Genomic DNA, 12,039 nt, shown 5'->3' with positions numbered 1-12,039 from the left:
GATTATTTTATTATTCCCATTGTTTATTCCGCTTTTTCCCGTGGTTTATTCCAGGTGGACGCGGGCATGCTGTGGGTGTTTATTTTATTATTCCCATTTTTTATTCCCATTTTTCCTGTGTTTATTTGCAGGTGGACGCGGGGAAGCTGTGGGTGTTTATGTCACATTTTCCCGTTGTTTATTCCAAATTTTCCCGTTGTTTTTCCCGTGGTTTATTCCCAGGTGGGACGCGGGGAAGCTGCGGGTGTTTATGTTATTATTCCCATCGTTTATTTCACTTTTTCCCGGTGTTTATTCCCAATTTTCCCGTTGTTTTTCCCATGGTTTATTCCCAGGTGGACGCGGGGAAGCTGCAGGTGTTTATGTTATTATTCCCATTGTTTATTTCACTTTTTCCCGTTGTTTATTCCCAATTTTCCCGTGGCTTTTCCCGTGGTTTATTCCCAGGTGGACGCGGGGAAGCTGCGGGTGATTGTTTCATTATTCCCGTTGTTTATTCCACTTTTTCCCGTGGTTTATTCCCAGGTGGACGCGGGGAAGCTGTGGGTGATTATTTCATTATTCCCGTTGTTTATTCCACTTTTTCCCGTGGTTTATTCCCGTTGTTTTTCCTGTTGTTTATTGGCAGGTGGACGCGGGGAAGCTACGGGTGTTTATGTTATTATTCCCATGGTTTATTCCACTTTTTCCCATGGTTTATTCCCAAGTGGACGCGGGGAAGCTGCGGGTGATTATTTCATTATTCCCATTGTTTATTCCCATTTTTCCCGTTGTTTATTCCCGTTTCTACCATTTTCATTCCCAGGTGGACGCGGGGAAGCTGCGGGTGATTATTTTATTATTCCCATTGTTTATTTCACATTTTCCCGTTGTTTATTCCCAATTTTCCCGTTGTTTTTCCCGTGGTTTATTGGCAGGAGGACGCGGGGAAGCTGCGGGTGATTATTTCATTACTCCCATTGTTTATTTCACTTTTTCCCGTGGTTTATTCCCAGGTGGACGCGGGGAAGCTGCGGGTGATTGTTTCACTATTCCCATTGTTTATTCCGCTTTTCCCTGTGGTTTATTGGCAGGTGGACGCGGGGAAGCTGCGGGTGATTATTTCATTATTCCATTGTTTATTCCGCTTTTTCCGTGGTTTATTGGCAGGTGGACGCGGGGAAGCTGCGGGTGATTATTTTATTATTCCCATGGTTTATTGGCAGGTGGACGCGGGGAAGCTGCGCGTGGTGGACGAGAGCGAGGGGCGGCTCTGGGCCGAGAGCCGCGGCTTCCTCTACTGGGAGACCTCGGCGCAGAGCGGGGAGGGCATCCAGGAGATGTTCCAGGTGGGAAACCCCAAAGATCCGGGAATCCTGGGAATCTCCTGGGAATTCTGGGTGGGAATTCTGTGAATTCTGGGAATTTCCTGCGAATTCTGGGTGGGAATTCTGGGAATTCTGGGAATTTCCTGGGAATTCTGTGTGGAAATTCTGGGAATTTTCTGGGAATTTCCTGTGAATTCTGGGTGGAAATTCTGGGAATTCTGGGAATCTCCTGGGAATTCTTGGAATTCTGGGAATTTCCTGGGAATTCTGGGTGGAAATTTTGGGAATTCTGATAATTTCCTGGGAATTCTGGGTGGAAATTCTGGGAATTTCCTGGGAATTCTGGGTGGAAATTCTGGGAATTCTGGGAATCTCCTGGGAATTCTTGGAATTCTGGGAATCTCCTGTGAATTCTGGGTGGAAATTCTGGGAATTCTGGGAATCTCCTGTGAATTCTGTGAATCCTGGGAATTCTGGGAATCTCCTGTGAATTGTGGGTGGTGTTCCAGGCGGGGATTGTCCTGGGAGCTCTGGTTGATGTTGTGGGCGGGAATTCCTGGTGGGGTTTGGGGTGGAAATGCGGGACGAAGGGATGGGTGGGAACGGTCCAAGAGATGTTCCAGGTGGGATTTCTGGGAATTCCAGGTTTTTCCTTGGGAAAGGTTTGGGGATTGGATCCGAGATTGTCCCAGGATCATCCCGGGAACGGGATCTGGGTTGTTGGGATCGCCCTGGGAAGGGTTCGGGAATTGGATCCAGGATGGTCCCGGGATCATCCTGGGAATCCTTGGATCTTTGGGATTTTTGGGAGTGTCCCGTGGGGTGTGGGTGTGGGATTTTCCTGGATCATGCTGGAAAATGGACCTGGGATCGTTGGGAATATCCTGGGAAGGGGCTGGGAATGGGATCCGGAATTGTTGGGTTTGAAGGGCCAAAAAAATCCCCAAAATCCTAAAAAAAAACCCCCTGAAAATCCCAAAAAAAAAAACGCCAAAAAAACCCTAAAAGAGCCCCAAAAAATCCCCCAAAAATTCCAAAACAGTCCCCCAAAAAATCCCCAGTAAAACCCCCCAAAAATAATGGAAAAAAAAAAAATATTCCAAAAAAATCACCAAAAAATCCCACAAAAAATCCACAAAAATAGAAAAAAATATCTAAACAATTCCCCAAAAAATCCCAAAAAATCACCAAAATAATCCAAAAAAATCCCCCCAAAATCAAAACAAGTCCCCAAAAAATCCCCCCAAAATTCCAGAAAATCCCAATAAAATACCAAAAAAAATCCACAAAAATCCCCAAAAAATAAAAAAAAAACCTAAACAATTCCCAAAAAATCCCCAAAAAATCCCCAAAAAAAATCACCAAAAAAATCCCCAAAAAATAAAAAAATCCCCAAAAAAATCCCAAAAAATTCCCAAAAAAGCACAATAAAATTCTAAAAAATTCAAAAAACCCCCCCAAAAAATCTAAAAAAAAATCTAAAAAAATCACCAAAAAAAAAAAAAAATCCCCAAATTCACCCCAATATTTTCCTGGCTGCTGATTCCTTTTGGAACCTTCCAGAACTTCTACTCGGCCATCGTGGAGGTGTGTGAGAACGGGGGCAAGCGGCCGCCGGGCGGCGCCGGGCTCAGCTTCACGCGCCAGCAGGCCGACGCCCCTCAAAAAAACCCCAACAAACCCCAGAAAATCCCCCAAAAATTCCCAGTAAAACCCCCCAAAATATAATGAAAAAAATAAAAAAATTCCAAAAAAACCACCAAAAAAATCCCCAAAAATCCCGCAAAAATCTCCAAAAAATCGAAAAAAATACCTAAACAATTCCCAAAAATTCCCCAAAAAATCCCAAATAATCACCAAAAAAATCCAAAAAAATCCACAAAAAATCTCAAAAAATTTCCAAAAAATTCCAAAAAAATCCTCAAAAGTCCCCCAAAAAATCCCCCCAAAAATCACCAAAAATCACCAAAAAAATACAAAAAAATCCCCCAAAAATCCCCAAAAATCCCAATAAAACCCCCTGTAAAATAAAGAAAAAATTAAAAAAATCCCCAAAAATCCCAAAAAACTGCAAAAAAATCCCAAAAAATGGCCAAAAACATCCCCCCAACATACAAAAAAAATCGCAAAAAATCAGAAAAAAATCCCTAAAAATCTATTAAAAATAAAAAAAAAATCCAAAAAAATTCCAAAAAAAAAGCAAAAATCCCCCAAACCATTTCTGGTCTCTGATTTGTGCTGGAACCTTCCAGAACTTCTCCTCGGCCATGGTGGAGGTGTGCGAGAACGGGGCAAGCGGCCGCCGGGCGGCGCCGGGCTCAGCTTCACGCGCCAGCAGGCCGATGCCATCCAAAAAAACACAACAAACCCCAAAAAATCCCCCCAAAAAAAATCCCCAAAAAATTCCCAGTAAAACCCCCAAAAATGATGAAAAAAAAAAAAAAAAAATTTTAAAAAATCCCCAAAAAAATCCCACAAAAATCCCACAAAAATCTCCAAAAAATCGAAAAAAATACCTAAACAATTCCCAAAAATTCCCCAAAAAATCCCAAATAATCACCAAAAAAATCAAAAAAATCCACAAAAAAAAAAAAAATCAAAACAAGTCCCAAAAAATCCTAAAAAAAATTTGCAAAAAATCCCAATAAAATACCAAAAAAATTGCAGAAAAATCCGCAAAAAATCGAAAAAAATACCTAAAAAATTCCCAAAAAATCCCCAAAATGCACCCCAATATTTTCCTGGCTGCTGATTCCTTTTGGAACCTTCCAGAACTTCTACTCGGCCATGGTGGAGGTGTGTGAGAACGGGGGCAAGCGGCCGCCGGGCGGCGCCGGGCTCAACTTCACGCGCCAGCAGGCCGATGCCATCCAAAAAAACACAACAAACCCCAAAAAATCCCCCAAAAAATCCCAAAAAATTCCCAGTAAAACCCCCCCAAAATGATGAAAGAAATAAAAAAAAATTCCAAAAAAATCACCAAAAAATCCCCAAAAAATCCCACAAAAATCCCACAAAAATCCCACAAAAATCTCCAAAAAATCGAAAAAAATACCTAAACAATTCCCAAAAAATCCCAAAAAAATCACCAAAAATCACCAAAAAAATAAAAAGAAATCCCCAAAAAATCTCAAAAAAATTCCAAAAAAATTCCCAAAAAATCCTCAAAAGTCCCCAAAAAACCCCTCCAAAAATCACCAAAAATTCCAAAAAATCCCCAAAAAAATCCCAAAAATTCCCAATAAAACCCCGTGAAAAATAAAGAAAAAATAAAAAAAATCCCCCCAAAATCCCAAAAAACTGCAAAAAAAATCCCAAAAAATGGCCAAAAACATCCCCCCAACATACAAAAAAAATCGCAAAAAATCAGAAAAAAATCCATAAAAATCTATTAAAATAAAAAAAAAAATCCAAAAAAATTCCAAAAAAAAAGCAAAAATCCCCCAAACCATTTCTGGTCTCTGATTTGTGCTGGAACCTTCCAGAACTTCTACTCGGCCATGGTGGAGGTGTGCGAGAACGGGGGCAAGCGGCCGCCGGGCGGCGCCGGGCTCAGCTTCACGCGCCAGCAGGCCGACGCCCTGCAGAAAAACACAACAAACCCCAAAAAATCCCCCAAAAAAATCCCCAAAAAATTCCCAGTAAAACCCCCAAAAATGATGAAAGAAATAAAAAAAAATTCCAAAAAAATCACCAAAAAATCCCCAAAAAGTCCGACAAAAATCTCCATAAACTCGGAAAAAATACCTAAACAATTCCCAAAAATTCCCAAAAAAAATCCCAAAAAATCACCAAAAAAATTCGAAAAAATCCACAAAAAATCAAAACAAGTCCCAAAAAAATCCCAAAAAATTCCAAAAAATCCCAATAAAATACCAAAAAAATTCTAAAAAAATCCGCAAAAAATCGAAAAAAATACCTAAAAAATTCCCAAAAAATCCCCAAAATTCACCCCAATATTTTCCTGGCTGCTGATTCCTTTTGGAACCTTCCAGAACTTCTACTCGGCCATCGTGGAGGTGTGTGAGAACGGGGGCAAGCGGCCGCCGGGCGGCGCCGGGCTCAGCTTCACGCGCGAGCAGGCCGACGCCATCCGCAGGATCCGCGGCAGCAAGGACAGCTGGGACATGCTGGGGCTCAAACCCGGAGCCTCCAGGTGGGGAAAACGGGGGAAAATGGGAATTTTATCCAAAATGTGGAATTTCTGAGGGAAAAGGTGCAATTCCTGTGGAAAAAATCCGAATTTCCGTGGGAAAATGTGGTGGGAAAGGGTAAAATTTACTCTGGAGGACCTGGAATTCCTGCACTAAACCCCTCAGGAATTCCCATGGAAACGCCAAAATTCCTGCCCTAAACCCCCAGAATTCCCATGGGAACCCCAAAATCCCTGCCCTGAACCCCAGATTTCCCTCAAGAATTCTCTTGAAAAGCCAAAATTCCTGAGGGGAAACCTGGAATTCCTGTGGGAAGAGCCAAAATTCCTGTAGGAAGAATCTGGAATTCATGAGGAAAAGGTGAAATGCTGGCAAAAAAACCCGGATTTCCCTCAGGAATTCCCATGGGAACCCCAAAATCCCTGCCAGAAAACCCCAGATTTCCCTCAGGAATTTTCAGGGAAAAACTGAAATTCCTGAGGGGAAACCTGGAATTCCTGTGGGGAAAACTGGAATTCTTGTGGAAAAACCTGGAATTCCTGAGGGAAAAGCTGAAATCCCTGCCAGAAAAACCCGGATTTCCCTCAGGAATTCCCATGGGAACCCCAAAATCCCTGCCATAAACCCCAGATTTCCCATGGAAACCCCAAAATCCCTGCCCTGAACCCCAGATTTCCCTCAGGAATTCCCGGAGAAACCCCAAAATTCCCACTCTAAACCCAGATTTCCCTCAAGATTTCCCATGGAAAAGCCGAAATTCCTGTGGGAAAAGCCCAGAATTCCCATGGGAACCCCAAAATTCTTTCCAGAAAAATCCACATTTCCCTCAGGAATTCCCATGGGAACCCCAAAATTCCTGCCCTAAAACCCCCAGATTTCCCTCCGGAATTCTCTCGAAAAGCCGAAATTCCTGAGGGGAAACCTGGAATTCCTGTGGGAAAAACTGGAATTCCTGCAGGAAAAAATCAGAATTCCTGAGGGAAAAGGTGAAATCCCTGCCAGAAAAACCCGGATTTCCCTCAGGAATTCCCATGGGAACCCCAAAATCCCTGCCCTGAACCCCAGATTTCCCTCAGGAATTCCCGGAGAAACCCCAAAATTCCCACTCTAAATCTCAGATTTCCCTCAGGATTCCCCATGGAAAAGCCGAAATTCCCGTGGGAAAAGCCCAGAATTCCCATGGGAACCCCAAAATTCTTTCCAGAAAAATCCACATTTCCCTCAGGAATTCCCATGGAACCCCAAAATTCCTGCCCTAAAACCCCCAGAATTCCCTCAGGAATATTCTTGAAAAGCCGAAATTCCTGAGGGGAAACCTGGAATTCCTGTGGGAAAACCTGGAATTCCTGCAGGAAAAAATCAGAATTCCTGAGGGAAAGGGTGAAATCCCTGCCAGAAAAACCCGGATTTCCCTCAGGAATTCCCATGGGAACCCCAAAATCCCTGCCCTGAACCCCAGATTTCCCTCAGGAATTCCCAGAGAAAAACTGAAATTCCTGTGGGGAAACCTGGAATTCCTGTGGGAAAAACTGGAATTCTTGTGGAAAAACCTGGAATTCCTGAGGAAAAACCTGACATTCCTGCCAGAAAAACCCGGATTTCCCTCAGGAATTCCCATGGGAACCCCAAAATCCCTGCCCTGAACCCAGATTTCCCTCAGGAATTCCCATGGAAACCCCAAAATTCCCACTCTAAATCTCAGATTTCCCTCAAGATTCCCATGGAAAAGCCGAAATTCCCGTGGGAAAAGCCCAGAATTCCCATGGGAACCCCAAAATTCTTTCCAGAAAAATCCACATTTCCCTCAGGAATTCCCATGGGAACCCCAAAATCCCTGCCAGAAAAACCCAGATTTCCCTCAGGAATTTTCAGGGAAAAACCGAAATTCCTGAGGGGAAACCTGGAATTCCTGTGGGAAAAACTGGAATTCTTGTGGAAAAAATCAGAATTCCTGAGGGAAAAGCTGAAATCCCTGCCAGAAAAACCCGGATTTCCCTCAGGAATTCCCATGGGAACCCCAAAATCCCTGCCCTGAACCCGGATTTCCCTCAGGAATTCCCGGAGAAACCCCAAAATTCCCACTCTAAATCCCAGATTTCCCTCAGGATTCCCCATGGAAAAGCCAAAATTCCCGTGGGAAAAGCCCAGAATTCCCATGGGAACCCCAAAATTCCTGCCCTAAAACCCCCAGATTTCCTCAGGAATTCTCTTGAAAAGCCGAAATTCCTGAGGGGAAACCTGGAATTCCCTCAGGAAAACCTGGAATTCCTGCAGGAAAAAATCAGAATTCCTGAGGGAAAAGGTGAAATCCCTGCCAGAAAAACCCGGATTTTCCTCAGGAATTCCCATGGGAACCCCCAAAATCCCTGCCCTGAACCCAGATTTCCCTCAGGAATTCCCATCGAAACCCCAAAATTCCCCCTCTAAACCCCAGATTTCCCTCAAGATTCCCCATGGAAAAGCCAAAATTCCCATGGGAAAAGCCCAGAATTCCCATGGGAACCCCAAAATTCTTTCCAGAAAAATCCACATTTCCCTCGGGAATTCCCATGGGAACCCCAAAATCCCTGCCAGAAAACCCCAGATTTCCCTCAGGAATTTTCAGGGAAAAACTGAAATTCCTGTGGGGAAACCTGGAATTCCTGTGGGAAAAACTGGAATTCCTGCAGGAAAAAGTGAGAATTCCTGAGGGAAAACCAGAAATTCCTGCCAGAAAAACCCGGATTTTCCTCAGGAATTCCCATGGGAACCCCAAAATCCCTGCCCCTGAACCCCAGATTTCCCTCAGGAATTCCCGGAGAAACCCCAAAATTCCCACTCTAAATCTCAGATTTCCCTCAGGATTCCCCATGGAAAAGCCGAAATTCCCGTGGGAAAAGCCCAGAATTCCCATGGGAACCCCAAAATTCTTTCCAGAAAAATCCACATTTCCCTCAGGAATTCCCATGGGAACCCCAAAATCCCTGCCAGAAAACCCCAGATTTCCTCAGGAATTCCCAGAGAAAAACTGAAATTCCTGTGGGGAAACCTGGAATTCCTGTGGGAAAAACTGGAATTCTTGTGGAAAACCTGGAATTCCTGAGGGAAAAGCTGAAATTCCTGCAGGAAAAAGTCAGAATTCCTGAGGGAAAACCTGAAATCCCTGCCAGAAAAACCCGGATTTCCCTCAGGAATTCCCATGGGAACCCCAAAATCCCTGCCCTGAACCCCAGATTTCCCTCAGGAATTCCCGGAGAAACCCCAAAATTCCCACTCTAAACCCCAGATTTCCCTCAGGATTCCCCATGGAAAAGCCGAAATTCCCGTGGGAAAAGCCCAGAATTCCCATGGGAACCCCAAAATTCTTTCCAGAAAAATCCACATTTCCCTCAGGAATTCCCATGGGAACCCCAAAATTCCTGCCCTGAAACCCCAGAATTCCTCAGGAATATTCTTGAAAAGCCGAAATTCCTGAGGGGAAACCTGGAATTCCTGTGGGAAAACCCAAAATTCTTGTAGGAAGAACCTGGAATTCCTGAGAGAAAAGACGAAATGCTGGCAAAAAAACCCGGATTTCCCTCAGGAATTCCCATGGGAACCCCAAAATCCCTGCCCTGAACCCAGATTTCCCTCAGGAATTTTCAGGGAAAAACTGAAATTCCTGTGGGGAAACCTGGAATTCCGGTGGGAAAAGCTGGAATTCTTGTGGAAAAACCTGGAATTCCTGAGGGAAAAACTGAAATCCCTGCCAGCAAAACCCGGTTTTCCCTCAGGAATTCCCATGGGAACCCCAAAATCCCTGCCCCGAACCCCAAAATCTCTACCCTAAAACCCCAAAATTCCTGTAAAAACCCCAAAATCCCAGGATTTCACCCCAAAATTTCGATTTTTCTCCCCCGGGACGAGGTGATGTGCGCATACCGGCGCCTGGCCGTGCTGCTGCACCCCTGAACCCCATGGAAAAATCCCATTATTGCACCCCAAAATTTCATATTTTTTCTCAGAATTTCGCGATTTTTCCCAAAATTTTGATTTTTTTCCCCATTTTTTCCCCATTTCTCCGCAGGGAGGAGGTGACGCGTGCGTACCGGCGCCTGGCCGTGCTGCTGCACCCCGACAAGTGCCTGGCGCCCGGCTCCGAGGACGCCTTCAAGGCCGTGGTCAACGCCCGCACCGCCCTCCTCAAGAACATCAAATGACCCCAAAAAAAAAAAACCCCCAAAATTCACAAAATTCGGGAAAATTCCCAAATTTCCGTCCCCGGGATGGGATCCGCGTCGGGGCGGGGCTGCGGAATCGGTAATTTCTGGAATTTATTCTCGTTTTTTTCGGTGTTATTCCCGGTTTTCTGTGAATTATTTGCAATTTTTCTGAGGGTTATTCCCAATTTTCCGTGGTTTATTCCCATTTTTCCGAGGGTTATTCCCATTTTTCCTCAATTATTCCCATTTTTCCTGGGATTATTACCATTTTTCTGTTCCCAGTTTTCTGTGGGTTATTCCCATTTTTCTGTGGGTTATTCCCATTTTCCCGTGGTTTATTCCCATTTTTCCATTCTCATTTTTCTGTGAGTTATTCCCATTTTTCCAAAGGTTCTTCCCATTTTTTGTGAGTTATTCCCATTTTTCCGTTCCCATTTTTCTGTGAGTTATCCCATTTTCCCGTGGTTTATTCCCATTTTTCTGTTCCCATTTTTCCGTGAGTTATTCCCATTTTTCCTCAATTATTCCCATTTTTCTGTGAGTTATTCCCATTTTTCCATGGGTTATTCCCATTTTTCCGTTCCCATTTTTCTGTGAGTTATTCCCATTTTTCCTCAATTATTCCCATTTTTCCAGGGATTATTCCCATTTTTCTGTTCCCATTTTTCCAGGATTTTCCCCATTTTTCCAGGGATTATTCCCATTTTTCCGTTCCCATTTTTCTGTTCCCATTTTTCAAGGGTTATTCCCATTTTCTGTTCCCATTTTTCTATGAGTTATTCCTATTTTTCTGTGAGTTATTCCCATTTTTCTGTGAGTTATTCCCATTTTTCCAGGATTTATTCCCATTTTTCCGTTCCCATTTTTCCGTGATTTATTCCCATTTTTCCGTTCCCATTTTTCCGTGATTTATTCCCATTTTTCTGTTCCCATTTTTCTGTGATTTATTCCCATTATATTCCAGGGGGTTATTCCCGGTTTCCTCAGGGTTATTCCCATTTTTTGGGCTTTTATTCCCATTTTTCTCTGAGTTATTCCCAGTTTTTCTGGGCTGATTCCCGATTTTCTGAGTGTCATTCCCATTATTTTCTTGGGGATTTTTTTTCCACTTTCCCCAGACTTATTCCCAATTTTCTATGAGTTTTTCCCATTTTTCTGTGGGTTATTCCCCATCTTTCTGTTCCCACTTTTCTGTGAGTTATTCCCATTTTTCCAGGGGGTTATTCCCATTTTTCTCTGATTTTTTCCCAGTTTCCTCAGAGTTATTCCCATTTTTTGGGGGAGTTCATTCCCAGTTTTATTCCCATTTTTCCGTGGTTTATTCCCATTTTTCTGTTCCCATTTTTCTGTGAGTTATTCATATTTTTCCTCAATTATTCCCATTTTTCCTGAATTATTCCCATTTCTCTGTGGTTTATTCCCATTTTCCCAAGGATTATTCCCATTTTTCTCTTCCCATTTTTCCGTGATTTATTCCCATTTTCTGTTCCCAGTTTCCTCAGAGTTATTCCCATTTTTTGGGGGGATTCATTCCCAGTTTTATTCCCATTTTTCCTCAATTATTCCCATTTTTCTGTTCCCAGTTTTCTGTGGGTTATTCCCATTTTTCCTCAATTATTCCCATTTTTCCAGGGGGTTATTCCAGTTTTCTGTGAGTTATTCCCATTTCTCTGTTCCCATTTTTCTATGAGTTATTCCCATTTTTCCTCAATTATTCCCATTTTTCCAGGTGGTTATTCCCATTTTCCTGTGATTTATTCCCATTTTTCTGTTCTCATTTTCCTGTGAGTTATTCCCATTTTTCCGTGATTTATCCCCATTTTTCTGTTCCCGTTTTTCCTCAATTATTTCCATTTTCCAGGGATTATTCCCATTTCTCTGTTCCCATTTTTCTGTGATTTATTCCCATTTTTCCAGGGATTATTCCCATTTTTCTGTTCCCATTTTTCCAGGATTTTCCCCATTTTTCTGTGAGTTATTCCCATTTTTCTGTTCCCATTTTTCCAAGGGTTATTCCCATTTTCTGTTCCCATTTTTCTGTGAGTTATTCCTATTTTTCTGTGAGTTATTCCTATTTTTCTGTGAGTTATTCCATTTTTCCAGGATTTATTCCCATTTTTCCGTTCCCATTTTTCCTCAATTATTCCCATTTTTCCTGGGATTATTACCATTTTTTCTGTTCCCAGTTTTCTGTGGGTTATTCCCATTTTGCTGTGAATTATTCCCATTTTTCCATTCTCATTTTTCTGTGAGTTATTCCCATTTTTCAAAGGTTCTTCCCATTTTTTGTGAGTTATTCCCATTTTTCCGTTCCCATTTTTCTGTGAGTTATTCCCATTTTCCCGTGGTTTATTCCCATTTTTCTGTTCCCATTTTTCCATGAGTTATTCCCATTTT

At 42.8% G+C, this 12,039-nt stretch overlaps 1 protein-coding gene across 1 annotated transcript in view; it reads left to right on the top strand.

Moving 5' to 3' along the window:
• Positions 1 to 11,701, top strand: part of DNAJC27 (DnaJ heat shock protein family (Hsp40) member C27) — a 28,015-nt gene extending 16,314 nt beyond the window's left edge. Inside the window, exons 5-7 of the mRNA XM_063182660.1 lie at positions 1,206 to 1,328; positions 5,303 to 5,463; positions 9,507 to 11,701. Of these exons, the coding sequence (XP_063038730.1) occupies positions 1,206 to 1,328; positions 5,303 to 5,463; positions 9,507 to 9,639 (417 nt within the window). The 3' untranslated portion in view covers positions 9,640 to 11,701. The remainder of the gene's footprint in view (positions 1 to 1,205; positions 1,329 to 5,302; positions 5,464 to 9,506) is intronic.
• Positions 11,702 to 12,039: the final 338 nt, after the last annotated feature.

This window comes from Melospiza melodia, unplaced genomic scaffold (genome assembly GCF_035770615.1).
Source record: "Melospiza melodia melodia isolate bMelMel2 unplaced genomic scaffold, bMelMel2.pri scaffold_285, whole genome shotgun sequence".
In the NCBI taxonomy this organism is placed as follows: Eukaryota; Metazoa; Chordata; class Aves; order Passeriformes; family Passerellidae; genus Melospiza; species Melospiza melodia.
This window is presented reverse-complemented; position numbering and strand designations above follow the sequence as displayed.